General features: G+C 48.7%; 1 protein-coding gene across 1 annotated transcript; it reads left to right on the top strand.

Annotated features, from left to right (window-relative positions):
• The first annotated feature begins 194 nt into the window (after window positions 1–194).
• On the top strand, window positions 195–26,873 carry LOC122476993 (norrin cystine knot growth factor NDP). The gene is made up of 3 exons (XM_043569923.1): window positions 195–586; window positions 15,178–15,557; window positions 25,565–26,873. Exons 2-3 carry the CDS (start codon window positions 15,384–15,386, stop codon window positions 25,790–25,792), a joined length of 402 nt encoding a protein of 133 aa, XP_043425858.1. The 5' UTR covers window positions 195–586; window positions 15,178–15,383; the 3' UTR covers window positions 25,793–26,873.
• The last annotated feature ends 826 nt before the right edge of the window (window positions 26,874–27,699 follow it).

The raw sequence follows: 27,699 nt of genomic DNA, 5'->3' as shown, positions 1-27,699 counted from the left end.
AACTTCATCTCGGGCAGCTGCTGAATCGTTAAACAGAATGCCACCGTCCCTGTATTTCCAAAACTACGACTCTTCCCTGCGGACTGCCCATCTCCAGGGCATGCTTGCCAAAGAATTAAACCCAGAATATTCATTCAGCCTCTTGTTATTCCAAAAGGGGGATGGGGGTGGGGGGAGGAAACTTCCTCGCCCTTGCCCTTGTTCTTCTGTGTCGTTCCCATCCCATCGTAAGATGCTCCGTGGAAGGGAGCCGAGCGGTGGGCAGTGGCCGAGTCCCCGATAAGGAGCGCCTCACATTTCCGTGGCATTCTCATTTGCTAGTGCGCTGCTGCGGCCGCACGCCTGATTGATATATGACTGCAATGGCACTTTTCCATTTGACATTCTCTCTCTCTCTCTCCCTCTCCCTCTCCCTCTCTCTCTCCCTGTGTCGCTTAAACAACAGTCCTAACTTTTGTGTGTTGCAAATATAAAAGGCAAGCCATGTGACAGAGGGACAGAAGAACAAAAGCATTTGGAAGTAACAGGACCTCTTTCTAGCTCTCAGAAAAGTCTGAGAAGAAAGGAGCCCTACGTTTCCCCCAAGGTAAGCAGGAAAAACAAACGCTGACGGCTTGCCTAGGAAATTGCTTCTTTCCAAACCGACCATTTCATCCTCCTCTCAGACAAAGAGACAACCTTTAAATACCACTTAAATTTGCATTACTTGAATTTGCATTAATCGGTAGCATGCTAGCATTGTGGGTTTTTTTTTTTTTTTTTTTTAAATGAACGGGTCTTTGAAGTCTGTGACAGAGCCGGGGAGCCTCTCGGAGAGGCTGCTGGAAAATCCCTTTGGGTTTGACCGAAAGAGATTTTATTTTCGAACTCTCTGCGTAGTTCGATGGAACTTTGTAATGGTTCTTATATGTGACCCGGTGAAAGGAGGCTGGGAAGGAGCATTGGGCGACATGGATTCCTGGAGCCCCAGTATCTTCCCCACCGCCCTCATCCCTGTTACAATGGGGGCACTATGAAGGCGGGCAACCCTCCGAGTTTAAAAGCGCACTGTTTACTTTTATTACTACTTCTGTATGCTGCTGATCTCCTGCCAGGGCTCCGCCGGAGTGCTTAGAATGACTTCAAACAATAGGCAACATTTATTTCTAGCTTTCTCTGTCACGCTTTGCAGGAATCCTGTTCCTTTGCACTCTCCTCCCAATGTGCAAGGACTTCGCTTTCCGTAGACGCAGTCTGGAGCGCCGGGGAGAGAGAAGGACGGGTTTACTATAGGATTTTGATTGGGCAAAAAGTCCAAGGAAATGCATGCTGTTTGCCTTGGCCTTATCGCAAAGGGTTATTTTTAGTAGTCAGCTTGTCCCTGCGGCTCGACCGATGCTACACTGTCCGAGCGGTGACCGAGGAAGGATGCTCCCACCAGCGCAGGGACCGGGACCTGTAGGAATGACTCCTACAGACACCTGAGGAATATTCGGAGGGTTCTTTCGAGCTCCTGAATACAAGTTCTCTCTTTAAATGAACAATTGGGCTGTAGGAGGCCTGGGCATAACTCTTTCTTGAGGGACGGGAAGTTTGTGTACAGAATGTTAATGACTCAGAACGCGTTGTAACTGAGGCTCATTGTAATTCACGAGCCCAGATAAACCTGCGTGAAGAGTAGACTCCCTTCTCCAGGGAGATTCAGGTGCAGCAAAGGAAGCTCTCTGGCGAGATGGGAGTCCCACTCCCTTGCCCTTTGTAACTGTCAGTGATAACAGATATGGATGCCGTGAAACCGTCTCTTCGTTTCTAATATTCGTGTATTTTAATTTGCAAGGAGCTGGCTACGGCAAACTGCTCCAACATGTAACGTTAAGTACCTGGTATATTTGAAAATGTGGAGACGCCTGCAATACAGTGTCGGCTGTGGGTGTCAGCCACATACAGCGGGGACTGCAGAATGCTTCTCGAGTGTGTCCTTAGACCAAATGCAAATATCTGCCCATTTCCTTCTCGCCAGTCTGGCTTCTGAAAGTGAACTTTAGGGTCCTATTCAGTTTATGGGGAACTTGCCTGATCTTCTCTAATAACTAGCCTCCCGGGCATTGCTGAGTGGAAATGCAGCTTCTGAATGAGTTCATTTACAACTTTGGGCTATTCGCCGTTTGAGAAAGCCTGAAACGATACTACGGGTTCTATTGCTATGCAATTTTATGGTGATTTTTTTTTAACTACTGCGGTTAACAGAGCCATCAGCTGAGTCGAAACAATAGTCTTCTACTGTTATTCAGGCCGTTGTATGAGAATGTCTGAACACAAAATGCAAAGTTTTGCATCATTTACTTTAAAGTACGTTTGGTTCAGGTAAAGGGACAACTGACCGAGGCCTTCTTGAGCGGCTCTGTAACCAAGCAGCTGACACCCACAGATGGAAACATGCCTGTGGAGTTTTCAATCTTAATCCGGGTTCCAGTGACACTGTCAAGGGGAAAATAAATCATTTTTCAATACATTTAACAATTTCCAACTCATTTGTTTTTCCTGGGCCCTTGAAAAATGTGAGTTTCTCGGAATCATAGCCACCAATGGTGGCTGGCAATTTCTACCAGACCTTAAGGACTCAGGATTCAAGTGCTATTATTCTTACTGGTGAATTATTCATTCCATCATTCCTTTAAGAAATTCCGCTAGTCCTGATGGATGCAAAGGTGAATGAGGCATTGTCCCCTGCCTTCATTCTCAGCCTGTATGCCCTCTGCAGTTAGATTTGGGGACTGCGATGGACTTTGCCAACGGGGAAACGGGTCAATGAGTTTCTTGTAACAAAGAGCTATTTCAAATATCTGCTGATACCCAGGCTTACGTGAAATGATTGTCGCTTATCAATGGGTTTTCTTTCCATTTGTGACGAAGGGGTTCCCCTGAGGCCTCTATCACCGGATCTCGGGTACACATCACTCAAAGCTGACAAGGCCCGGACCTTTCCCGCCTGGGTAGAGGAAGCCCGGAAAAAGGGCAGTTAATCCTTTCTCTGCTCCCTTGAGCACACTTTGGAGAGGATCACGTGTTGTCTCTATCATGGATGGCTGTGAGTCACCTACTCAGCGGCTGACATCAGGGCCGCTGGATGAATCACTGAATTAAAAACATGCCCGGAGGAAGATGCTATCACTGTCTCCCACCGCTCACTAGTCCCGCCCCCAGGATCCGAACCAGTGACCTCTGGGGTCTGGCCTAAATTCAAGGGGGCCCCTGGGAAGAAGTTGCCGGAAGTCATTCCCCAAGCCTAGGTCCCAGGCAGAGCCACACGCAGTGTTCCTTTGAAATAAGGCAGTCTTGTGTTTTCTGGCTTTGGTAGGTTACTCGGGGGAGGAAAAAAAAAAACAAAACAAAAACACCCTGAAGACAGCATCACCAGAGTCCTTGATTTCGGTCCTTATCAGCAGATAAGCCCCCCGTGGTTGGATTAAAATGCCTCTGACTCCCTGGGGTGCCTGACTCACCCTAGCCAGCCTCAGCTTCTTGGCCAGCGGCCTCTAAGGCCAGGCTCACCTCTTCCCATGACACTCCGCTCCTGCTACTTTGTCCAGGCCACCTCTCCCCCTCCCCCCAACACCCCCTCCCCTCTACCCCCAGGCTGGGCCAAGCAGGGGCAGAAGGGATGGGGAGGCAGGTAGAATGACCGAAGTGCTAAAGCAATGGAAGAGAGCTGGGCCATGTGAGGGTGGGTAAGCTCCAGGGCCCAGATCGCTGTGGCCTGCCCTGGGCTGTGATCAGCTGTCATTTCCTCTTTGTGTATGACACTGTGGAACATATTAAAATTTCTCGGGGCTGGTATGTGTGGAATTCCTCTGATGCCCCACCTCACCAACTTACCCGGACAATAAAAGCAAGGTTGTAAGCCTTTGAACAGCTGGCGGGCTATATATTTCCCCGCTTTCTTTCGCATAATCTAATTCAGAAAAGAATCCAGCTAGACTGGCAGTGCCACGTCTGGGCACTTGTTGCCTGCAAGTCCTTCCTCCGCCACCTCCTTCCCGCCCGCCCTGGAATCTTCCTGGGTGGCATGTGGCTTTTATTTTCTTTTGCTCTCCACCACTCGCACCCCGCCCCCTTTTCCCTGCGCCGGAGCTTCTGCCATTGTGAGCTTGCTCTTCTGCCCTGCCTGAGTTTCCAGACAGCCTGGGTCCGGCTCCATCGGGGGTGGGGGGTGGGGGGATGGGGGGGAGAGCAGCCCCGTGAGGTCTGCTAGGATCGGGGGGCTTCTGGAGCCCTTGAGCCGGAACCCACTCGCAGAGAAGAGCAGGGCTCGGCCTGCCCCTCAGGCGGTTGAGAGCGGGGCTGGAGTGACCCCGGGCTGGCTGGGACAGGCATACCATCACAGTGACCCGGCACATCTCCTCCGGCGCAGGGCTGGGGGGTGGACAGCTATGGGAACGCCTGGATGCACTTCGGCCTACATTAAGAGAAATGTGATTATTGTCTGTTCCGGGGACAAGTGGCTTAAAACAAAGCTCCCTGGATCCTCAGGCCCCACTCCGCCCCCTTTCTCCGTCCTTCCCACAGCCGTCCCTTCCCAAGGAAAAAGAAGGACAGACAGGGTTTTTCATTTGGCTAGCACGAGCTTGACTGTCTTTTGGAAACCCAATTGGGCGAAAGGGAGAGGGAAAAAAATGGATCCTAGCCGGAGCTGAACTAAAAATGCATGGGGCCGGGGAGATGGGGAGGACTTTTTCTCCCTCCCTTCCTCCCTTCCTTCCTCCCTTCCTTCCTTCCTTCCTTCCTTCCTTCCTTCCTTCCTTTTTTTTTCTCTCTCTCTCTCTCCTAACAGCAGAACAACCGTTCGGTTTATGAGTTGCCAATGGAAGGCACTGGACTTCTCAATTAGGCATCCCCATTTAAGAGCCTCATGCAAACCCTTCAAAGATGGGTTTAAAAGCATCCTTGAAAGATGCTGCTAACGTCTTTGGGACCAAAAGGTATCCAAGAGCAATCGACGATGCAGCTTCCTATTCCTTTTCTTTTCCTGGGGGTTTTCGTAGTCTTTTCTGAATTAGCTCAAGTTCATTAAAAGACCCAAAAGGAGAAATTTAACACAGCTGAATGAAAATGAGTCTTTTCCTGTTCGCTTGACAAGGGGTGGGGGGTTGGGGGGGGGGAGGAAAGAAAGAGAAGAAAGAACCCTCCTCTGCCACTTCTTGGGTTTTAATATGAATTATTCCATACAAGTCCCTAGGCTAGAGGATCTATTTAAAGACGCCTGGCAGCATGAAGGGAGAGGGTAAAAATACAACCGCTCTTTTGTCCATCAAAGGTTTTCTTTGGGAGGACATTAAGAGCTTTTCTATTTTCCTGTCTGCCCCTGCCAGTGGCAACGTTCCAGCTGGTAGTACCCACTCCTCACCAGTCAGATCGGCAACCATGAACTTCTGTGTTTGATTCGGGCAGAAGACAAAGGGTGGGGAATCCTTCCGAAACCCCCCAGCGTGTGCAGCGCGGCGGGAGAGGCTGGTATCGAAATGAATGCTGGCTCGCCTGTTCAGGTTGCATGCTGCAAATCCACACACACACACACAAACACCCCACGTTTGAGTTTCTGAGGACGATTGTGCCGATGGCTGAGAGTTACACCCCCTAGACCCATTTTCAATCGTCGGACTGTAACACCCTGGATGGGGTTCACAGTCTGGAACAACCGCTTTCTTGTTAGAAAGAGTGCTGACTCAGAAAATTCAAAGAATGGGTAACTTCAGTCGACAATACATCCCCAGTGCTGAGAATCAGGAATTCATCCAATTGGGGTCCGTTTCGCCCTCATGTCAAAATCTGCACAGGAACGCTGACTGGTGGCTTTAAACTGGTTTCTAGAAGGTTTGCAGTGGATGTGTTTCTCTTTTTGTTTTTCTGCAAAAGCTAAGAATTTTTCAGACAATTTTCTCTCTTCCAAGGCCTGGCTCAAGCCCAGCTTTTCCTTTCAAACTGTGATCCAACCAATTGCAGTATCCTTTAAAAATGAAAGGGCAACAGGTTAATACATTCACAAAAGTTGATGAACTGTCAGAATGTCACAATAGCCCTAAACAGGGCGTCCCCTTCCGTCCTGCCATCAATGGGGAATAAAAGCGGGGAGGGAGCCGGGCACGGGAGAAGCAACAAAAGAGAAGGAGGAAGGATTATTTTTGATGTTCAAAATCTGCCACCCCACATTTTCAAATGGCACCATTTCAGAAAAGGAAGCTTCCTTCAGTTTCACCTACTCTCCCCACCCCCCCCCCCGGAAGAGGGGTTTGAACTCTAAGGTTGCCTTCTTTACTTGGCGTTAGAAAAAGAGGTCAACTCTTCAAGTGAAAAAATATCCCCATCCTCAGCTCTCAGTGAAATGTAGGCACATACGTGCCTAAAATGGACGTGAAAAATCAAAGTCCGATTTTTTTTTTTTTTAAAGCACAAGGCGATATTTTAGGACTTGATACATGTCTGTGATTTTTTTTTTCTTTCCTTCAAACTATGGGAAATTACTCCTTTTCGGAATTTAGATTTTTCTTTTGAGGTTAGAAATCCAAAGGCAGCAGAACGGAATTGTTCAAGGCGGACTGACAATCAAATGCCATGGCTAGCCGTAAGCGTGCGGAGTTTACGCAAAGCCAAAATACAAAGGGAAAACCCACAGCCCAAGGAGTTCAGAATTCTTAGCAATATGGGAGGAAAATGTACCCCGGCGTGTTTTTATTTTCACCTTGCCCCTTTGACGGAAGTCTGCATGGATTACAAGAGGATTGAATTCGGTATTCAAATCCCACCGTTGGGCAGAAAAGGCCATTTGAATGGAGACTGGGAAGAGCGAGTTTGTCCCATTGTTTATGCCCCATTTCTAACTAAGGGCTCTACAGCTGTTAGGTGAGATCAACTACCCACCATTCCAAATCGTTGTTGCGGGTGAGGAGATTCAAACGCAGCTTTGGAAACACTTTGCTGGATACTTTGAAGAAAAGCCAACATACTCATTTGGCTCCAGGGCCAAAGGAGGCCTGTACCCTGAGCTAACATTGGTCACCTCTCTTCTCCTAAGGCCACACCAAAGCCAGCAGTCCAGCGGCAGAGCAAGTATCGAATTGCACCGGCACTAGGGTCCCCAGAACACCTGGTCACCTTTTCTTTCCCGTAGGGAGAGCAGACCTTCATGCTCTGGCAGCACTGAGTCCCCTGGCTTGGGTATCTCAAAACTCTCACCCCTCATGGGAAATCCCCTTCAGGGGAAAGAGTGGGTAAAATGTAGGGAATCTTCCCTCTCTGAAATTGAGCTATTTGCAATCGTTGAAAGAGCAGCGGCAGATTTTGAACATAATGGTCGATATAACTAACCGACTTTTAGAGTACACACGGGTAATCAGACTTCATCACTTCCAACCTTCTAGAAACCAGTTTAAAGCCACCAGTCAGCGTTCCTGTGCAGATTTTGACATGAGGGCGAAACGGACCCCAATTGGATGAATTCCTGATTCTCAGCACTGGGGATATATTGTCGACTGAAGTTAAGAGAAGCAACAGAAGAGAGTAGAAACTATAGAAGCCCACAGAAGCCCAGCACTGGATCCAAGAGCCATCACCAACAGGCAACTCTTTTAGACCCGAGTCCCCACCCGGGCCTTCAGGAATGTACCTCCCCTAGCATAAAGGTTCTATGGATGCTTTACCAAGCAGAGTGCCTGGCTCTTGACCACTAGGACCTTATTCATTTTGCATCCACCAAGAAGACGACCCTTCTAACTAATCTTCCTCTTCTATCCCGAACCAGAGTATCACAGATGGCCCCACCAGGGGATGCCGATCTGGGGCTCAACCTCGGTTTAGGAATAAGGTCATTCGTAGCAAATTCCTATGGCTTCGGTTTTGCCCCACGTTTTGCCAGGCCCCACGTTACGACTTGTTTGGACTTTTCTGCAATCATTAACTTCTGGAGTCAGAAAGGAACCCTTTCTTACTGTAGTACGGCTTCGGGGAAAATGAAGCCCCAAAGCACTTGCTGTACTCTGAGAAGGTAGGATAGAGTTGGAGGATGTTGGAAATGGATAAAACCCCACCAGCATCTAGAGCAGTCCGTTCATTTTGTAGACGAGAAAACTGTGTCCCGGAGAAGGCGAGGGACTTGCTCGGGATCACACAGCCAGTGAGGGGAAGGGTTTCTGGTTTCAGGGGCGCCTGGGTGGCCCGGTCAGTTGAGCGTCTGACTTTGGCTCAGGTCATGATCTTGCAGTTCGTGAGTTCGAGCCCCATGTCGGGCACGCTTCTGTCAGCACAGAGCCTGCTTGGGATCCTCTGTCCCCTTCTCTCTCTGCCCCTTCCCCACTCATGCTGTTTCTCTCTCTCTCTCTCTTTCACACACAAAAAGGATCTTTTAAAAATAATTCTAAAAATGCTCTTCTGGTTTCAGAATGCAGTGGAATAATTATCTAATATCTCTAACAAATGAGTGCAGAACACTGGGGCATGGGACACGGAACCCAGGCTGGCAGTGGGTTTGGGGAAGAAGAATTGAAAGCTGTAGGTAAGCGGGAGGTTGACTAACGAGAGGCTCCTCTGGAGGTCCCGAAAATCAGGATTTTTAAGTTTCAGTCAAGTCTCAAGGTCAAGTCCTCCCACACCAGTCCCTCCCCAGACAGTAAAACTATTTAATCCAAGGACACACACACATAGGAGGGGCCACTTGACACTTGACTCATCCTCAGAAATCACTTCTATTCCCAGTCCTTCTTTTTTGCACCCTTCGTTCCTCCGGGATCGTGATTTACTGCCTTTTTCCCACGCTGTGGTCCTCCCCCCGCGCCTTGCTTGTCCCACCACTCCTCTCTCCATCACTGCCACTGCTGCCTTTGGCCATGCGTGGCTAGGAATGCAGGTTGTGAGAACACAGAGTCCCATCCCAGACCGGAAGACTCAGGTCGACTTGCAAAGAAGTTGCCGCCTCTCTCCCAAGGTGCATCGTGGAGGCAGGCGTGGCCTCACACCCCACGCGCCCCGCCCCCCCCCCCCCCCATCGGAGAATAGACACGGGGAGATGACAAGGGCGCGAGCCACACCCTCCCCAGTGACCTTGTGGTTGCCCAGCCTCAGTACCGCTGCCCCCGGGTCAGCCCGGGCTTGACTGCTTGGCTGCTTACTGATGTGCCGCCAGATGGGAATAATATCAAAATCCATTCGTTGAGCGCATGGCATGCTTTATAAAATCCAACATGCTGTTTACAGTTTATAAATTAAGTGCCTTGGGAAGAGGCATCTGACTTATTCTCCAAGGCATCTAGTTGACTAGATCCAATTGGAATTCTTGGAGTTCCTGAAAAGGAGTTACTTAGCATTCACACTCTCTGATTAGACCTAGAATTCTTTCTTTTTCGAAAAGCCTAGGTGTGATGCGTCCTCTCAAGGCAAGCTTTCTTCCACACTTCAGTCTTCTCTTTTTCTTTCTGGCCGTTCCTTTGAGAGAGGCTGTGTGTTCTGCCATGTTTACCCTTACTCGTGCCTGAGAGGCTTGTTTAAAATTTTTAAAAATGTTTTCATTTAGTTTTGAGAGACAGGGAGAGAACATGAGTGGGGGGTGGGGGGTGGGCAGAGACAGAGGGAGACGCAGAACCCGAAGCAGGTTCCGGGCTCCGAGCGGTCAGCACAGAGCCCTAAATGGGGCTCGAACTCACGAACCGCGAGATCGTGACCGGGGCCAAAGTCGGATGCTCCACCGACTGAGCCACCCTGGCGCCAGGGTTGTTTTAAATGATAGGAAATATTAAATCATTCTGTCTGTTACACTGACGCCATTCCGAAGTCATGATGTTCTATCTGTTTAACTTAATCTTCTTAGAAATGATGCAATGCGTGTTAGATATGAATTAGATGTTAAGAGAGTTGATCCTGGTGTCCAAAAAATTACCCAGGAAACAACAGGCCAAGCCTCTTTGCTCGTAGATGCAGTGAGCTGGAAGAAGGCACCAGAATAGGCCCTATTCCCACCCCCCCCCCACCCCGACCCTTAACTGTTATCTGCTAGAGCAAAGTGAGACACATCTTAGGTGCTTAACGAATGTGTGTTAAACACATATTTGTACAAAGAAGCCACAGGAGGGGCGCCTGGATGGCTCAGCCGGTTAAGTGTCTGACTTTGGCTCAGGTCACGGTCTCACGGTTCATGGGTTTGAGCCCTGCGTGGGGCTCTGTGCTGACAGCTCAGAGCCTGGAGCCTGCTTCGGATTCTGTGTCTCCCTCTCCACCTGCCCCTCTCCCACTCGTGCTCTGTCTCTTTCTCTCTCTCAAAAATAAGTAAAAAGTATTTTAAAAAATTAAAAAAAGAAACGAAAAGAAAGGAGCCACAGGAGGCATTACTTGCATCTATCAATACTGAAAACAGCCTCCGGGTGGGAATATGGATACCCAAGCACTGCCCTCTCTCGCCTGGCAAGCGGGGCAAGAATAAGGCCATTCTTGGCACAGGCCGCTTGTCTTAGCCTGTTGCCGGAATAACTTGCGTGAAACCAGCAGTCCGGCCTCTGCCAGGCAGAAGGTCAGCCCAAGAGTGAGCTGATCTGTGGACACAACACCATCTCTCACCCAGGAGGCTGGGCCCGCTGTAAGCTCTGCTATATTATTTCCCCGAGGATGACAGGTGGGGAAATCTGGGCACCAGTTGTTCTTTTCCACTGGTATCGTTTGGAGGGTAGCTCCAAAGTCGGGCACGCGGGCCTACGTGCCTCTCCTGCCGGCAGAGGCTCTACATCGGAGGGATGAGAATGTGGGCTCTGTACGTCGGCCAAGTCCGTGTCTCAGAGACCGTACCCAGCGCACGGGGCGGCCCTGGAGCTCCTGAGTTCAGCAAGAGAGTCGCTTTCTCATTCAATCCATCGCTGGCCAGGCCGAGGTCCTCAGTCTTGATGGGCAGCATTTGATTTTTGATGCTATGTGGCTTAAAAAAAGAAAGAAAGAAAGAAAGCAAATTGGAATTAATTTAACTTTGGGAAAAGTGACAGGAGCTCCCTCAAGACAGACATCAATTGCCGCTAAGCCGCGGTAAATCAGGGCTCTCGGGTGATGTCAATTTCCCTCGTTTCCGTGTTCCTCTTCGTGAATGCTTCCCCTGGCCCTGTGCGCTTCTCCCCTATGCACCCGCCACCAACACGGCGTTAGGACAACTTGATTTAACATCGCTCTTTGTTTCAGCATGAGGTTTACTTCTTCCACACGACGGTGGCGGTTCATTCGATTTGAGCACTTCAGGCAAAAATCCCAATGTTAAGTTGCAAGAATCTGACCTTTATGTTTTGAGAGCTCTGTGAGTTCTGTGGCATATGTACATTGCTGCCTGGATTCTTGTTTCGGAGTTTAACATGAAAACTGAACAAAAAGTACCATGCTTTGTGAGTGTGTGGAAATGAAAAATGTATTTCTTATCAGCAGTAAAGCAACATTTTCCCTGTCATGCTTTTATACTTTATTACCACTTCTGGGTTCAGCTTATCTTCAACGAGAAAATCAGATAATAAAGTTACATTTTGTGTGACATTAACTATCTCTTTGCCGTTCTACACTTCCCAGCATTCGTTGGCAAAATACTTTTGCAAAAAGTATCTTTACCTTTTAGGAAAAAAAAAAAAAAAAAAATTCAACTGTGCTTGCAATTCAAGATGTTGCTACTAGGTGGCAGTAGTGCTTAAGAACCAAATGATCCACCAGGAACAATGTTTGACTAAGAAATGAGACTAGCCCGTACGCAGCTCAGTCGGTTGAGCAGCTGAGCGTCCCACTCTTGATTTCGGCTCAGGTCGTGATCCCGGGGTCCTGGGATGGAGCCCTGTATCAGGTTCCATGCTGAGCCTGCTTGAGATTCTCTCTCTCTCTCTCTCTCTCTCTCTCTCTCCTTCTGCCCCCTCCCCCACTGGTGGTCTCTCTCTCTCTCTCTCTCTCTAAAATTAAAAAAAAAAAAATTAAAAAAGAGACTAACAGGTCTTCCAATATTTATAAAAGATAAAAATATAATACTACGAAAATACTCAAACTGGCACAAATCATAAGCATCCATTAACTTAATTGTTATTTTTAAGCCAAGTTTTGAAAAGATAAAGTGTAATTTTTTTGAATGAAATTTTGGATGGGCAATACATTTACAAGTTCGGAAATGCACAAAGAAAATAGATGTCTGTATACAGTGAAAAGTCTTCCTCCCATGCCTATCCTCCTGCTGTTGCAAATAGCTCATCGTAGAGCTTCTTGACTACCCTGCCAGAGCGACTCTGTGCCAATATAAATGAACACAAATATATGTTCTTATCACACACAAATTAGTAGAGTCACTGCATCCTTCTTTATACAGTTGCATAGTATTCCATTGTGTGAATGCTGTATAATATATTTAGCCAGTCCCTTGGTGGTGGGTATTTTGTGCAGTGTCCAACTTTATGCCATGACAACCAATGTTGGAGTGAATAGCCATATGCTTGTGTGATCTCACACGGAGGGTAATTCTCAGAAATGGACTAGCTGGGTCTCGACATTCACATATATAGGGTCTTGTCATTGGATGTTGTTTGCTTGTTTTTTTGTTTGTTTGTTTGTTTCTTTGTTTTGTTTGCCATCAAGCTATGGGTTTTTCTTTCATTTTGCTTTGTTCATTTAACCATCGCTGCCGGCCATCGGCTCTGAAGAGAAGTGGCTGGAAGTGGGGAGGGAGGGCCAGGACCAGAATGTCTGCCTTTCCCTTCACCCCTTCACCGCCGATTCCTGGGGGGAAATACCTGTAGGGCTGGAGCGGTAAAAGGAGAAATCTATAAATTCCTTTTCTGAGACTAATTAAGGCTTCAAAGAGACAGCTAACCACTTGGGATAATATAGTCATATTGAAACTCAGGAAATGGTCAGTAATGCTGCAGCTTCTGAACGTTGAACCCTAGAAAGTTCTGGCTCTTTGAGGTGAAATCTTGGTGAGTTTCAGTGTGATGTGCAGCCGAAAAGAAAACAAACAAACAAAAATGCTCTTTGTCATTCTTTGCCAGTTTGGAGCTTTAGGCTCAGGTTTGACCAATTTTTTAAAAATAAAAAAATTGGGGGGGGGGCGCCTGGCTGGCTCAGTTGGTTGAGTGACCGACTTTAGCTCAGGTCATGATCTCACGGTTCATGAGTTCGAGCCCCGCGTCGGGCTCTGTGCGGACGGCTCGGAGCCTGGAGCCTGCTTCGGATTCTGTGCCTCCCTCTTTCTCTGCCCCTCCCTCACTTGCACTCTGTCTCTCAAAAATAAATAAACATTAAGAAAATTTTTTAAAATAAATAAATAAATAAAAATTTTAAATTTTATTTATTTATTTTGAGAGAGGCAGAGACAGCGCTAGTGGGGAGGAGCAGAGAGAGAGGGAGACAGAGAATCCCAAGGAAGCTCTGTGCTGCCAGCGCAGGGCTTGAACTCACGAAACCGCCAGATCATGACCTGAGCCAAAACCAAGAGTGGGACGCTTAACCGACTGAGCCACCCAGGCGCCCCAGGTTGATTAGTTTTCATGAGATGTTGCCATTAGCAAGCTCATAAAAGAAAGTGGTGCAAAGTCGTGTGAAGATATGGTCTTACCTTTAGGACTGCCTTCTACATTTGGAGATGGTGGTGACTGAATCTGTGCATATCAGGCGGGGCCATTTTAGAACAAGAGGGGACTGTAGGCGCCATCTTTTCCAACTCTCTTACTCTACAGATGGGGAAACTGAGGCCAGACCAGTTGAAATGCCCTGTGCAAGGTCTCTCAGCTAATCGATGGCAGTGCTCCAGCCCAGGTGCGTCTCCTCATTACTGGTCCCTGCCCGTCCTGCCATTTATAGGATTTCCCAGAAACACTCGCGATGAGATTATGCCATCACCAGGGATGCCGTTCTCTGAAACGGCCCTTTGTCACATACACTTTTCAGCCTGGGATCCCCCACCCCCCCACTCACAAGAGAGCTAACTGAAGCTAAGTGGGTCTGGGGCCATTCTATTGGAGCAAAACGAATTGACTTATGGGGACTTAAACTTCTTATCTGGATCTTACCATTACTTTGCCCTGTTTATTTGGACTGGCCATAAGTAGGAAGTTAAAAAAAATGTACCATGAACAAAATAATCAAACTCTTATCTGAAATACCTTTTGAAAGTTTGTCTGAAGCAAATTTTGGGGCGCCTGGGTGGCTCAGTCGGTTAAGCCTCCGACTCGGGCTCAGGTCATGATCACGCGGTCTGTGAGCTCGAGCCCCGCGTTGGACTCTGTGCTGACAGCTCGGAGCCTGGAGCCTGCTTCACATTCTGTGTCTCCCTCTCTCTCTGCCCCTCCCCTGCTCGTGCTCTGTCTCTCTCTGTTTCTCAATAATAAATAAACCTTAAAGAAATATATATATTAAAAAAAAAAAAAGCACAAAGCAAATGCCAGGACAACTGGTATACCCTGATCCCATCGTAATGGTAAGCGTTTGCTCTGACGACCGCTTACTTTGTCACATTATACCAGGTGCTCAGGCTACAGAGGCTCTGCGGAAACGTGTGACTCTTTGGCAAATAACGCGGGTGTCGCTTTAACCACACTGGGGGCCGGCGCGCATAATGTGTATTTCAGATGCACTTTGTCATTGATGCTGGGTGGCACGGGGCTTCAAACGAAAACAGGATGGGCCCAGAGCACAGAAGGGGAAAACTAGGTGGGTGGACTAGGAAATGAAAACTGAGCTGCTTTCCCCTGGGACGCGGCCTGTGTTCATTCGGCCTGGCCTGCCTCCTTTCTGGTCCTGTGCGCTTGACGTGGCCACCAGAGCTCACTGAGAAGCTGGATAGACCCTCCCGCCCCCACCAGCCAGGGATGGGGATGGGACCACCCGTATTCAGTTACGCTGGGGCCAGAACCACATGTTTCATCTTGACCGTGAGTTCAAACTATCCTTGCTCCTAGAAATGTGGGGCTCCGGCAACTGAAATCAACATGTGCTTTCCTGAAACCATTGCGTCCACCTCCCAATGGCTTTAAATACGTAGCACAAGCTATGGGGCGGGAGCTGGTAGGATGAAGGACAGCCCGTGCTAATGGCACTCTGGAAACCGATACTCTTTCCTCAAAACGACATGGAAAAATTCTACTCAATACCTCCTGGGCTCCATTCGTTTTTCTGGGTGAATGTTTCCGGGGAAAACCATTTCTGTTTTCATTCCAGCTGTGCGGCAGATATCGTGAGGGTGGATTGCAAGTGGAAAGAGCGAGACCCGACTCCGACACACAAAGGACAATGACAACCAGAAAGCTCCGGCCAGATCGTGCCCTTTGCTGGGAAGGAACTGGATCCTAGAGGGCGAAGGCATTGCCAATCTTTAGTCCTCTGCCTCCCTCTGCTGTTCCTTCTGAGAAGTTTTCCTTACAACAATGAGAAATCATGCACTCGCTGCATCTTTTTCTATGCTCTCCCTGCTGGCGCTGATGGGAGATACAGACAGCAAAACGGACAGCTCGTTCATGATCGACTCGGACCCTCTGCGCTGCATGAGGCACCACTATGTTGATTCTATCAGTCACCCGTTGTACAAGTGTAGCTCAAAGGTAAGACGAAGGGCTCGGTGAAGGTGGTGCGACTTCCCAGAGTCGGGAGAGGAGCCGTATTCCTTTGTCAGGGGCTGCAGAACCACGATCGTAGTCCAAACCTGAGCTAGATGGCTGGCCCACGGGGCTTGTGGGAGAATCGTGCTTTTTCTGCTTTTCGGGTTTCCCAGCATGCTTTGGACCTTTGTCAGTAAAGCTGCCTAATTGACCGTGTGCACACCCAGGCAGCTTCTCTCCTTTCAGGCTGCTCAAAGTCCATAGGAAAGGCCGGAAGTTTCTCCCAAGGAAATTGTTGCTAAGCACGGGGGAGAGAGGTGTGTTTCGTCCCTGGCTGTGAAATTCACGAGCAGTAATGTTCTTTATCGACAAAGAAAAGTAGACTAGAGGCGCCTGGGTGGCTCAGTCGGTTAAGCATCTGACTCTTGATCTCGGCTCGGGTCACGTTCTCACGGTTCGTGGGTTCGAGCCCCGCATCGGGCTCTGCGCTGACAGCATGGAGCCTGCTTGGGATGTTCCCTCTCACTCTCTTTCTGCCCCTCCCCTGTTCTCTCTCTCTCTCTCTCTCTCTCCCTCTCTCTTTCAAAATAAATAAGTTCACTGGCAATAAAGAGGAAACAGAGGCAAGAAATGTGGTTGAGCAGCAAATCGTACTTCTCAGGGGGACTCTTCAAAGCCATGCCTGATGACATAGCTGCTCACCGGCCTCGTGGCCCAAACCTTTCTCCGCCTGCCACGTTTACGTTACGATGATTTCGAAAGATAAGTGGCAGTTTGATCATTTATCATTCTTACGTGGATTATCCAAACCATTCTTGTCTGGAGTAGGTTGTATGCTCATTTGTGGAGGCATCCTGTGCGGGTAATGTCTCAGTGTTGGGACGAGGCGTGAGAAGGGGTACCATGCTTCAAAGGCCACCGACAGTGGCCGGCCACCTGGACCACCCAGAAGGGAGGCACGTAGTAGCGAAGAACAGACTCAGACTGAAAAATGTCACGACCGTCACTGCCCCCAGTCACATGAATGAAATGTGCCCACATTTGGTAAATAAGAATCCTTTTAGCCCAACCTCAGAGATTTTCACTGCAGTCCTGAGACCAAAACCGCTTAAGCATTCTCATATGGCAAGTATTTTTTAAATTACCAGTATAATTAAGAAGTTTGGGTAATATCAACCACGAGAATTAAGACCATATAAGTTAATGTCCCTACCCTCCATTTAAGAACATTATGACTTCTGTCTGCCTTTAAAATTTCCATCACTTCTCTGATTACACCTCGATGATAATGGCTTGTTTTAGTTTGGGGGAATCAGAATTTGAGTTAAATCATTTTACCCATTATATTAATAAGATCTAGGATGGTGGGAAAAATAGAGAGCCTTTCCACTTAAAAACTTTCTGGCTCTCATTTGTAGTTATAGAACTAAAAAAAAAAAAGGAGTAAACAGATAAACTTACATTTTTGCAAGATTGCAATCCCTTCTTAGGGGGGAAAAAAAACTAAAGCAAATTGAGGGAAAAAAGTCGGGACCTGTTTTTACAACTGTGATGGCTCAAAGACTGTGGGCCTCAGCAATTATTAGCTTCTCCTCCACTAGTATTTGAAAGAAGAGATGCCGTGAACTTGAGCCCCACACACTCACGGTGCTGCAGCACGATTCCCAGACACAAACTTTGGCCCACCTTTGTTCACGTCTGTTTCTTCCAGAATGCCACGATAAATAGCACAAACTTGTGATAGTAGCAGAAATGTTTGTAGTTCTGTGGGAACAATCTGTTTCCAAACATCCCAAACTATGTCAGATATAGCAATATTATTATGTAAATGGTGCTCGTAATTATAAACCTTTCTTTCTCGGACTTAAAATATGTCTGGCAGAATCTGAACCACCCAGACCTTTTCTGGATTAGATTTGCTCTATGTGTCCAGGAACAAAAACTGGTTTTCATTTTTATTTTATTTTATTTTATTTTATTTTATTTTTTTGGTTTTCATTTTTAAATCTTCTATAATTCTTGACTCTCACAGACTCAGGCTGGTCTTCTTTCTAATGGGTCTCGTTAACGAAACTGTTCGTCTTGACAGACTCGGGATAAAACCTTTATTTAGCCTGTGTCTAGAAAACAGGCACCAAGGGTTTTTACAGTGGAGGAGACCAGGCTAGATCTTTCCTCTCTGTGAAAAGCATCCGTCCACATGCTGTTCAAAGACTGTTATTTACTAGACACATGTCTACCGTTGGCCTGTTGCTTGTTAATACTTCCTGACTTACATTTATCCCACTGTCTGGCCTTGGGAAGACAGGTGAACGGGAAAGTGCGAGCCAGGCTTAGGGGAGGGAGAGCATCTCATAATATATGATATAATCACTGCCAGAAAACCCATGTTCGAAGGCATTACCGATCCCATTTTAACGGTAGGGAAAACTGAAACCCTAAAAAAGTACTCAGGGGCGCCTGGGTGGCTCAGTCGGTTACACGTCTGACTTCGACTCAGGTCATGATCCCATGGTTCGCGGGTTCGAGCCCCGCGTGGGGCTCTGTGCTCATGGCTCGCAGCCTGGAGCCTGCTTCGGATTCTGTGTTTCCCTTGCTCTCTGCCCCTCCCCTGCTCTCTCTCCTCTCAAAAATCAAATTAAAAAAAAAAACTAAAAAGTGTAAAAACGTATTCAGCATAGATTCCTTGTTTAGTCCAAGAGTGAAAGTGCCTGTTTCAGATCATTTCTTTCGACCGCTGGGATCTTCATGTTGGAAAATTGTAAGTAGAATGGAGAAGGCACTTTTTAAAAAAAATTTTTTTAACGTTTATTTATTTTTGAGACAGAGAGAGACAGAGCATGAACGGGGGAGGGGCAGAGAGAGAGGGAGACACAGAATCTGAAACAGGCTCCAGGCTCTGAGCTGTCAGCACAGAGCCCGACGTGGGGCTTGAACTCACGGACCGCGAGATCATGACCTGAGCTGAAGTCGGATGCTTAATCGACTGAGCCACCCAGGCGCCCCTGGAGAAGCCACTATTTCGAAGTCCAGGCTCAGCTTCGGATCCACGGGAGATAGTGATTTCTACTCTGCAATGTTTCTAGAAAATAGGAAGAATAGTGGGAGTCTTCCATGAGCCTATCTGATCCCCATTGCCCTGAGTTCCAGAGGCCTGGCGCCCATCGCCTAGCAGTTCAGGAAAGGGCCGTGATGGAGTCCGGCAGAGAAGACTGGCCACCGTGGTCCACCAGGGAGGTCAATGTGGCCACAGATTAAGATGTGCCTGCTAGCTTTCGGGGGTGACACTTCCTAGGACTGGGTACAAAGGATCCTGGGAGTGGCAGGTTCACTGACAGTCTTCCCTGACATTCTGGGTGCGTAAAGGCTCTAGAGCGAACAGGCAGAAGGTCAGTGGTTAGTGGAATCTTGAAGGGAGCTGAGGCATCTCAGACTTTGAAGTGAGAGGGAGCCGGTTTCCTATTCCAGCTCCACAGTGCGCCCAATGGGTGACTTTGGGAGAAGTGAAGTAGTTCTTGGGTGCCTCGACTTGTTCCCACATAAACTGGAGCCAGTGCCACCTATCTGAAGGTGGGGTGTGGATGGGCATGGGTGATGATGTTTGCCAAGCACGCGGCACGGTGTCGGGCATATCATAGACGTTAAGAAACGATGTTATCATCTCGATGATGAAGTTATGCACCGGACAGGTGTTCAGACTCACTTTTCTATTTCAGTCACTACTAAGACCTCAATAACGGTTGGGATCTCGGATAGCCTTAAAGGATTAGGAAAACGAACCTCATTGGGGTTCTGGTTTAGCACGGAAACCTGGCGGGGGTGGGGAGAGCGTGCCGAAAAGCAACATAAGCGTAAGCCATCACGCTGGCTGCTAAGAGTGGGGATAAGAGCAGAAGAGAGGCAGATCCCGCCGTCTGACCTCCCTTCCCAGGTGAGTGGAGGAGGGCGGGGCCGGTTCTGGATTCGAACCAGGGAGGGGTTTTCAGGAACCGAGGCTGGAAGGCAAGCTGGTAGGGGAGGCCTGTGAAGTCGGAGCTGGGAGATGGTGGCCCCGCAGGGACATGGGACCAGGGCAGATGGCTGTCTGAACTCAAGGGCCACAGGCCCAGCAGCCGAGGAGAAGGACAGTTCAGGGGATAAAGCCTGGGAAAATTCCCAGGGGTAAAGGGGCCTGGCAGGCCAAGGGTTATGCCTTGGGATTCGGAGGGAGCTGTTAGGATCTCTCTCCCAGTGCCGCCCAGGAAGCTCATACTGTGGTAGAAGACATAGGGAGAGTCCGGAATATTGAACTTATAACACAATCACACAATCAACTCTTGGAGAGATAGGACTTCTTTTTTTTTCTTATTTTGTATTTAAAAAAAAATTTTTTTTTTCAACGTTTATTTTTTTTTGGGACAGAGGGAGACAGAGCATGAACGGGGGAGGGGCAGAGAGAGAGGGAGACACAGAATCGGAAACAGGCTCCAGGCTCTGAGCCATCAGCCCAGAGGCTGACGCGGGGCTCGAACTCATGGACCGCGAGATCGTGACCTGGCTGAAGTCGGACGCTTAACCGACTGTGCCACCCAGGCGCCCCCTTATTTTGTATTTTTAATGTCTGTTATTATTTGTGTGTGTGTGTGTGTGTGTGTGTGAGAGAGAGAGAGAGACAGAGAGAGAGAAAGAGCGGGGGAGGGGCAGACAGAGAGGGAGACACAGAATCAGAAGCGGGTTCCAGGCTCCGAGCTGTCAGCACAGAGCCCGTCGCAGGGCTCGAACTCACAGACCGTGAGATCATGACCTGAGCCGAAGTCGGACACTTAACCGACTGAGCCACCCAGACGCCCCAGGACTTGTTTTGGGTTTTTTTGTTTTTTTTTGTTTTTTTGTTTTTTAAGGAATGATTTTATCCTGAATGCCCACTACGTACAGGCACCGTGGCCGGTACTGGAGGCACAAAAATCAGGGGGAAAAGAAGACAGCATTTTTTACCGTCGTAATGCTTTTAAGTAAATGGGGTATAGAGGGAAGGGCAATGCTCTGTGTGCAAAGGTTTCGCAACTGTTTCAGCTGTGACCAGAGTGAAGGGGACCAGATCCCATCATTCCCCATGCTGCTTCATTCCTCTGGTTGCAATTTTGCTGACACCCTCAGCCGGGCACGGACCCTTTGGGGGTTGACCTGGGTGCCTGGAGATGAGCTGAATAGTCATTTATTGAGGGTGCCCGGGAGGGCAGAAATGGGTCTCCAGGAGGTGCCAGGGAATAAGGGGTATGTCGTGTTCACTGCTGAGAAAAAAGGCAAAAAAAGAAAAAGAAAAAAATAGTTTCTCACTTAACTGAGGCAAAATAGCCAAAATCTGGTTTTAGCATAGGATGTTTTGTGTGCAAAGTCTTTTTTTTTTTTTTAAAGTTTATTTAGTTATTGAGAGAGAGAGAGAGAGGGCAGGATAGGGGCAGAGAGAGAGGAGAGAGAGAATCCCAAGCAGGAGCTGCACTGTCGGTACAAAACCCGATGCAGGGCTCGAACTCACGAACTGTGAGACCTGATCAGGACCTGAGCCAAGATCGAGAGTCGGACGCTTAACCGACTGAGCCACCCAGGCGCCCCATCTGTGGGCAAAGTATTTATTCTGCGTCTTTATTCTGAAACCGATGAAGACACCTCGTCAGTCATGGCCTGAGCCAGGAATTCACAGGGGTTCCACATGACAGACGAGGAAAGTGGCTTTGGCAACGGTAAGAATCTTTCAACGAGGAGCGATGAAAACCATCTGTGGTTGGGTTTTCTCTCACTCAGAAGATAGGTGTATACAGCAGGAGAGGACACAACTGCCCAAGACATACGGGCAAGTCTCCGGGTGCAATCCTTGGTCGCGACCCAGGAATCACAGCAGGCTGTAACCCTCACGCTGTAGCCTGAACTTGCCCATGACCACCTGGAGCAACTCGTTGAGGTTGACAGGGGCTTGACAGGCTGACTGTCATGGTTAGGACGGAGGGCTCAGCAATGAAGCTGTCTCTGTTCAGCATTCTGACCCTCCGTTATACAGCTATGTGATTTCAGGCCAGTGACTTATCCTCTGCCTTTTCAGTGCTTCATTTGTAAATTGGGGAAGGCTTAGCTTTTGAGATGGCTGTTAAGAATGAGATTGCACATGACGGGCTTGGCACAGAGCCTGGAGCCTGCTAAATGTTCAATACGTGTTATATATCGTCATCATTACTGTTCTGTTACTATTACCCGAGGGCCTTGCATTCCCCTTAGCCCCAGCCCACGGAAATCAGATGACAACAGGAAGGAGCCCACAGCTCTGTTAGTATTAGAAAGAGCTGGCCACATCCAGCGGGAGCCAAGTGACTCTAAGGTTGGGGGGCTCCCAAGGGACCGCTGGAGAAGTCGCCTAGCTTCCCAGAATCAGGCCACTTGTCTGGGGAACATAAGACAGCAAACATTAAACTGGACCCAAAGCAGATAATGTGTGTCTGTCACCCTCCTGAGCTGTGAGACGTCAACAGAAGGTCAACGAGCACCAACCAACTGTTGAAGCTTCTCCTTTAATGGTGGATCCCCGTGCGGGCTCGCTGGCAAAACGAGGTCGTTTCCTGATTTCGCAAAGGAGTCGTGTGGATGCCCTTTGTTAGGAGCAGTTGAGTGCACAGTGAAGAGTCTTCCCGTGTTAGTAAGACACGGCCAAGTCCCCCAGGCATGAGGGGGGTGCGTCTGACCCGCAAACTGGATTTTGGCGGGTGAACTGATGTTTGAAGGTGGTGAAGGTTTGTTGAACCGAAGGGTGAGTGGGTTAAGGAGTTAGACACTGTGTGGTGTGGTACCATCCAAGGAATTTCTGGGAGTCCCCAGAAGTCCCCCAATCGCTGGACGATGGAACCGGGGGAGGGTCTCGGTAGCGGAGGGGATATTATTTAGGAGGGCACTTTCACCATTCAGCTCTGCGTAAGCTCGGAGGTGGTGATGCTATCTCCCAAGAAGTTCATAAGAAAAAGGGCAGACTCCTATGCTTTTGATCGGGTTAGGGCTCCCAGAATCAGGTCAAAGTAGATGAGAGAACGGTGGGAGCTGGCTCATGCTTCAGGGAAACATTTTGCTATGATTTAGACCAGGGGGGTTGGTTTTGGACAGACCCGGGTTTGATTCCAGCTCTGCCTTTCACCAGATATGTGAGTTTGGGCAAGTTACTTAAACTCTCTAAAGCCTCGGTTTCCTCATCGATAATAATACTACAGATAATAATAGTACCCCAGCAGGGGAATGTTATGAGGAGTAAATGAGATTGTAAGTGTTGTAAGCACTCAGTAAATGTTAGCTGCCATTATTATTATTGGCTAAATGACTGCTGTCTAGTGGCCCATCTAGTGTGGAACCTGTCAGACTCTCCCACTTTGCTACTCAAAGCGTGGACGTTCAGCAGTACCGACATCAACCAGAATCCGACGAGAAATGCAGGCTCTCCGGCCTCGGCTGGAACTACTCAGTCACAATCTGCGTTTTAGCAAGATCCCCAGCTGACTGACATGCCCATTATAGTTTGAGAAGCTCTGGCCTGGAAGAGGTGAGAAGATCCTCGTGAAAGCCATAAAACGGGCGAGGCACGGCCGAGAGCGAGCCTGGAAAAGCAGACATTTATCCCTTCCATCCCGTAATGACACTCGTTTCTCGATCTTCCCTTCCAAGCTCCCGGCTGTACCCCTCCAACGCACATTCACAAAACAAAGCTAGACTTTTATAGCATTTCCAGCGTTGTGATGGGATCTATATACTGGAAATCTCCCAGAGGGGAGATTTGCACGTGTGTGTCGAGACCATCAAGGGCCCCGATAATTCTTTCATAGTGTCTTCTTCGAGGAGAGGGCATCTGAACGTGGCAATGGAGGATAGCCGGGATTTCATGAAGCAGAGCTAGGAGGAAAGGGCATTCCTGAGAGACGAAAGACACAAGCGAAGGCAAGAGGCAGGGAAATTCAGAGCGGTTCCCTGAACTCCTACCCGATTAGGCTGGATCAGAACAGGGAGTGGGTGATGACAATGAGAACAGTTTTAAGTAAGACTGGAAAGATGTGACATCCGGGTCACAGAGGATCTTAATACCCTTTCAGGATCTGGGGTTTTATTCTGAAGGCTGGAGGCAGCCACCGAATGCGTTTATGGCACATGTCTGTGCGTTCTCCTTGCGCAAAAATCCAGCTGCGGAGAGAGGGGGATCCATTGGAGGTGGTCTCGGGGTCTTTTCAGCGCTGGAGTTCTTGTCCTTCAGAAAGAGCCGAAGGTGGAGCTTGAGACCCTTGAACACGTTTAGTGAAATCACGGTCAGGTTAGTGCTTCTACCAATGGCCCAACGTTGCTGACTTGGTCGTTTTATGGACAGTGTTAATTGCATGGTCATCCAAGGTCTACATTCAGTTCACCTGCATTTGCATCATTCGGGTATGATGCACCACCATGTCCGTGCCCCTTTGAATTAAATCTGTGGACACGGATTCACTACATTCATCTGGACTGAAATTGGACCTCTGAAGACTTCCGTCTGGGGAGGTGATCTCTGAATATTGCTTAATCTGCCTAGGAGATGACCCGCATTAGAGATGAGCACATTTAGAAGACCTTGGAATCCCTCTCATTAGAGGGATGGGGTGGGCACCAGAGACTGGCCCGTGTGCTGCTGATTTATGGCATAATCTCTCAAAACCTATTTCAGGTCCTGTCTGTTTTGCCTATCAACGGGCAGGCAGGATGGCACCAACGCTTTCATAAAACCGAGACGGTTTATAGCTGCCATTTCCTCTCTGCCCCTGCGATCTTTCAGAGAAAAGAAATCAATAGGTCCTACCCCCCACTTCACCAAGCCCAGCTGGTCGCTTCCTAGCAACTCGTATCCTCTTGCGGGATTCATCCGAGCATCTTCTTCGATAATGGGGCTGATCGTCTATAGTTACCAGAAGTCATCTTGGATTCCTTTGAGAAAGATGAGCAGGCCATGTCTTTCTTTTAATTCTTCTCTCTTTAATGCTTATTTATTTTTGAGAGAGAAAGAGCGAGTGTGCATGAGTGCGGGAGGGGCAGAGAGAGAGGGACAGAGAAAATCCTGAGCAGGCTCCCCACTGTCAGCTCAGAGCCCGATGCGGGGTTCAAACTCACAAACCATGAGCTCGTGACCTGGGCCAAGATCAAGAGTCAGATGCTTAACAGACCGACGCCCCCCCCCCGGTGCCCCTTCTTTTTTAATTCTTAGTGAATCAAGCTCCCCACCCTACCCTACCCATGTCTGCCACTGCCAGGATCCCGGGATTTATGTACGGGAGACATAAATGAGCTCACTCCATCCCCGTGAGCTGGATGCTTGTGTCCATCGTTCCGAGCATAACCTTGGTAGTTTGCATCGGACTCTTAAAGGAGACTTTTTACTAAAGCCAGGGAAAGAGCCACTAGAGAGAACACACAGCCTCTGTTACTTCAGCCCAACCTTTATTGTCACCCTAACCTACCTTCGGAAATGGAGATGGTCAGAATGGTAATTTGCCATAAATGACTCTAAGATTGGGTTGTGCAACTCTCAGGGTCCTTCGGTGTATATAAGCCCAGAAGTGTGATTCCAGGGCCCCAAACGTACGCTGTTTCTGTTTCATTCTCTTGTTTCAAAACGTATTTTTTTTAAATGTTTACTTATTTTTGAGAGAGGGAGAGAGAGACAGAGTGCGAGTGGGGGAGGAACAGAGAGAGAGAGGGAGACACAGAATCTGAATCTGAAACAGGCTCCAGGCTCTGAGCTGTCAGCACAGAGCCCGACGCGGGGCTCGAACTCACGGACCGTGAGATCATGACCCGAGCCGGAGTCGGACGCTCAGTCGACTGGGTCACCCAGGCGCCCCTTGCCCGGTGATTCTAATGTGCAAGCGGGGCTGGGAGCCGCTGGTGTCATCCAGCGGGAATTGGCCAAGGGTGTTAGGATGCTGCGGGACCCGGCTGAGGTTTTGGCACCCCCCACAGGGTAACCATTTCCCTTCTCTCCCCAGATGGTGCTTCTGGCCAGGTGCGAGGGGCACTGCAGCCAGGCGTCACGCTCGGAGCCCCTGGTGTCCTTCAGCACTGTCCTCAAGCAGCCCTTCCGCTCCTCCTGTCACTGCTGCCGGCCCCAGACCTCCAAGCTAAAAGCACTGCGGCTGCGCTGCTCCGGGGGCATGAGGCTCACAGCCACCTACCGGTACATCCTCTCCTGTCACTGCGAGGAGTGCGGCTCCTGAGACCGGCCGCTCAGCGGCTTCTGGACGGGACATCCTCCTCCCTCGCCGAGGCAGATCATCCAGCCAGGGAGAAGGACTGGCAAGAAAAGAGTTAAGGAGGAAAAAACCCCCAAAAGATGCAGCAATTCCCACGGGATTCTGCTTATTCTAGTAATAAAGACTCTCCATGCTTGTTGACAGAGAGACAGAGACAGAGAGAGAGAGAGAGAGAGAGAGAGAGATGCTCTGGGAACTTGGTTTCCATCCCCATCTCCTTTCCGTGGTACAATTTCTTTCGGTTCCTTTTCAGATTCAGGCATCCCCCCACCCCCCCTCCCCCTGCCTTGGCACGGAATGCCGTTTGGGTCTCCAACAATTCAGCGTCAGTCGGGAACAGTGGGCCCCCGTGCAAGCGTGGGTCAGGCCGTCACTTGCTGGGGGCGCGTTGGGGGCGCATTCGCCTCGGAAAGCAGGAAAGCGCAACCCTTTCCGCGATCCCGCCTGGCTCTCTTGCGCTCTGGTCTTTATCTTGCCATTTGGTCTCAGGTCGCCACCCCTGCTCAAGGTTACCCATTTCAAATTGCAGGCACCGAGCATGTGGATGTGCGTAGCCAGGCTCACTCGCAGCCGGCTAACCAACATTAAAATAGCTAACAAACGGATGCTGGAACTCCCGAGAGCGGTAATTATTGTTCCGAAATAACTCCTGGGAAGTAAAGGTGGCATAAGGAATTCGTCACCCGAAGGCTCTTGCAGATAAATTACGGTAGAATTTTGAAAGGGAGCAGACTCTTAAAGACCTGCACAAATACGGATCCTGCACTGACTTGGAAAAAGGCATACACGTACTAGTGGCATGGAGAACATACTATACTCATGCATGCAAATTAGACAACTCAAGTATGAATCTATTTGTGGGTGTGCTATAGTTTTAGCCATGTTGCAGACATCATTCTCAACCATCCACTTGTCCGTGTGAAGCTTGCTGCCCCGAAGGCAGCCTGACTCATCCTCGGAACATTTGGCTCAAATATATTTTGGTCCTTGAGACTCAAAATTTGAGTTATTCCCATGTTGTGAAATAAAAAGACAGTATCTTCAAGATTTTGACCGTGTTAGTGTTTTTTTCCTACTAAATATCCTACTATAATGCATGCCCGACGGTGTGTGTGTGTGTGTGTGTGTGTGTGGAAGGAGGTCCAGAAAAAGAGAAAGATAGGGTTCTAGAATGCACGGTGAAGACATTTTTTGAAATTTTGTCGTACAAAAGAATTAAATTTAATATGTAAAGTTACAATGGTTATGATCCTTAACTGATTATCCTTAACTATACTCGGGTGATGGAGGCTTAGGGAACTTGGCTTTTAGTTTCAGAAATTAACTTATTGAATCAACATAAAATCTGATGCATTCCGGCTTCTTTGGGCACTATGGAATGAAATAGAGGTCATTTTCTTTAAGTTTATATAGTTATTTTGAGAGAGACAGAGACAGCACCAGCGGAAGAAGGGCAGAGAGAAAGGGAGAGAGAGAGAATCCCAAGCAGGCTCTGCACCATCAGCGTGGAGCCCGACGCAGGACTCGAACTCACCAACTTTGAGATCATGACCTGAGCCAAAATCGAGTCGCTTAACGGACTGAGCCACCCAGGTGCCCTAAAGTCATCTCTTTTTTAATGTCTTCAATTTACTCGGAAAAGAGTAAGTATCCATAAATGAAGTCTGAAGAGCCAGGACGACAAATAATTCACCCACCATGGTTTCTGTGCCTTTGACTGTCCGGGGCCCTAGGTCCGATTATACTCCTGAGCATTATGAGAATTATCGAGGCACTTTAGGCGCCACAACACTACCCCAGACTGGCGACTCAGTTTCCAGGGCAACCTTGACACTGAGCTGTCTTGGTTCACCAGGGATAACGGTGCACCC

Source organism: Prionailurus bengalensis, chromosome X, assembly GCF_016509475.1.
Source record: "Prionailurus bengalensis isolate Pbe53 chromosome X, Fcat_Pben_1.1_paternal_pri, whole genome shotgun sequence".
Taxonomy (NCBI): Eukaryota; Metazoa; Chordata; class Mammalia; order Carnivora; family Felidae; genus Prionailurus; species Prionailurus bengalensis.
This window is presented reverse-complemented; position numbering and strand designations above follow the sequence as displayed.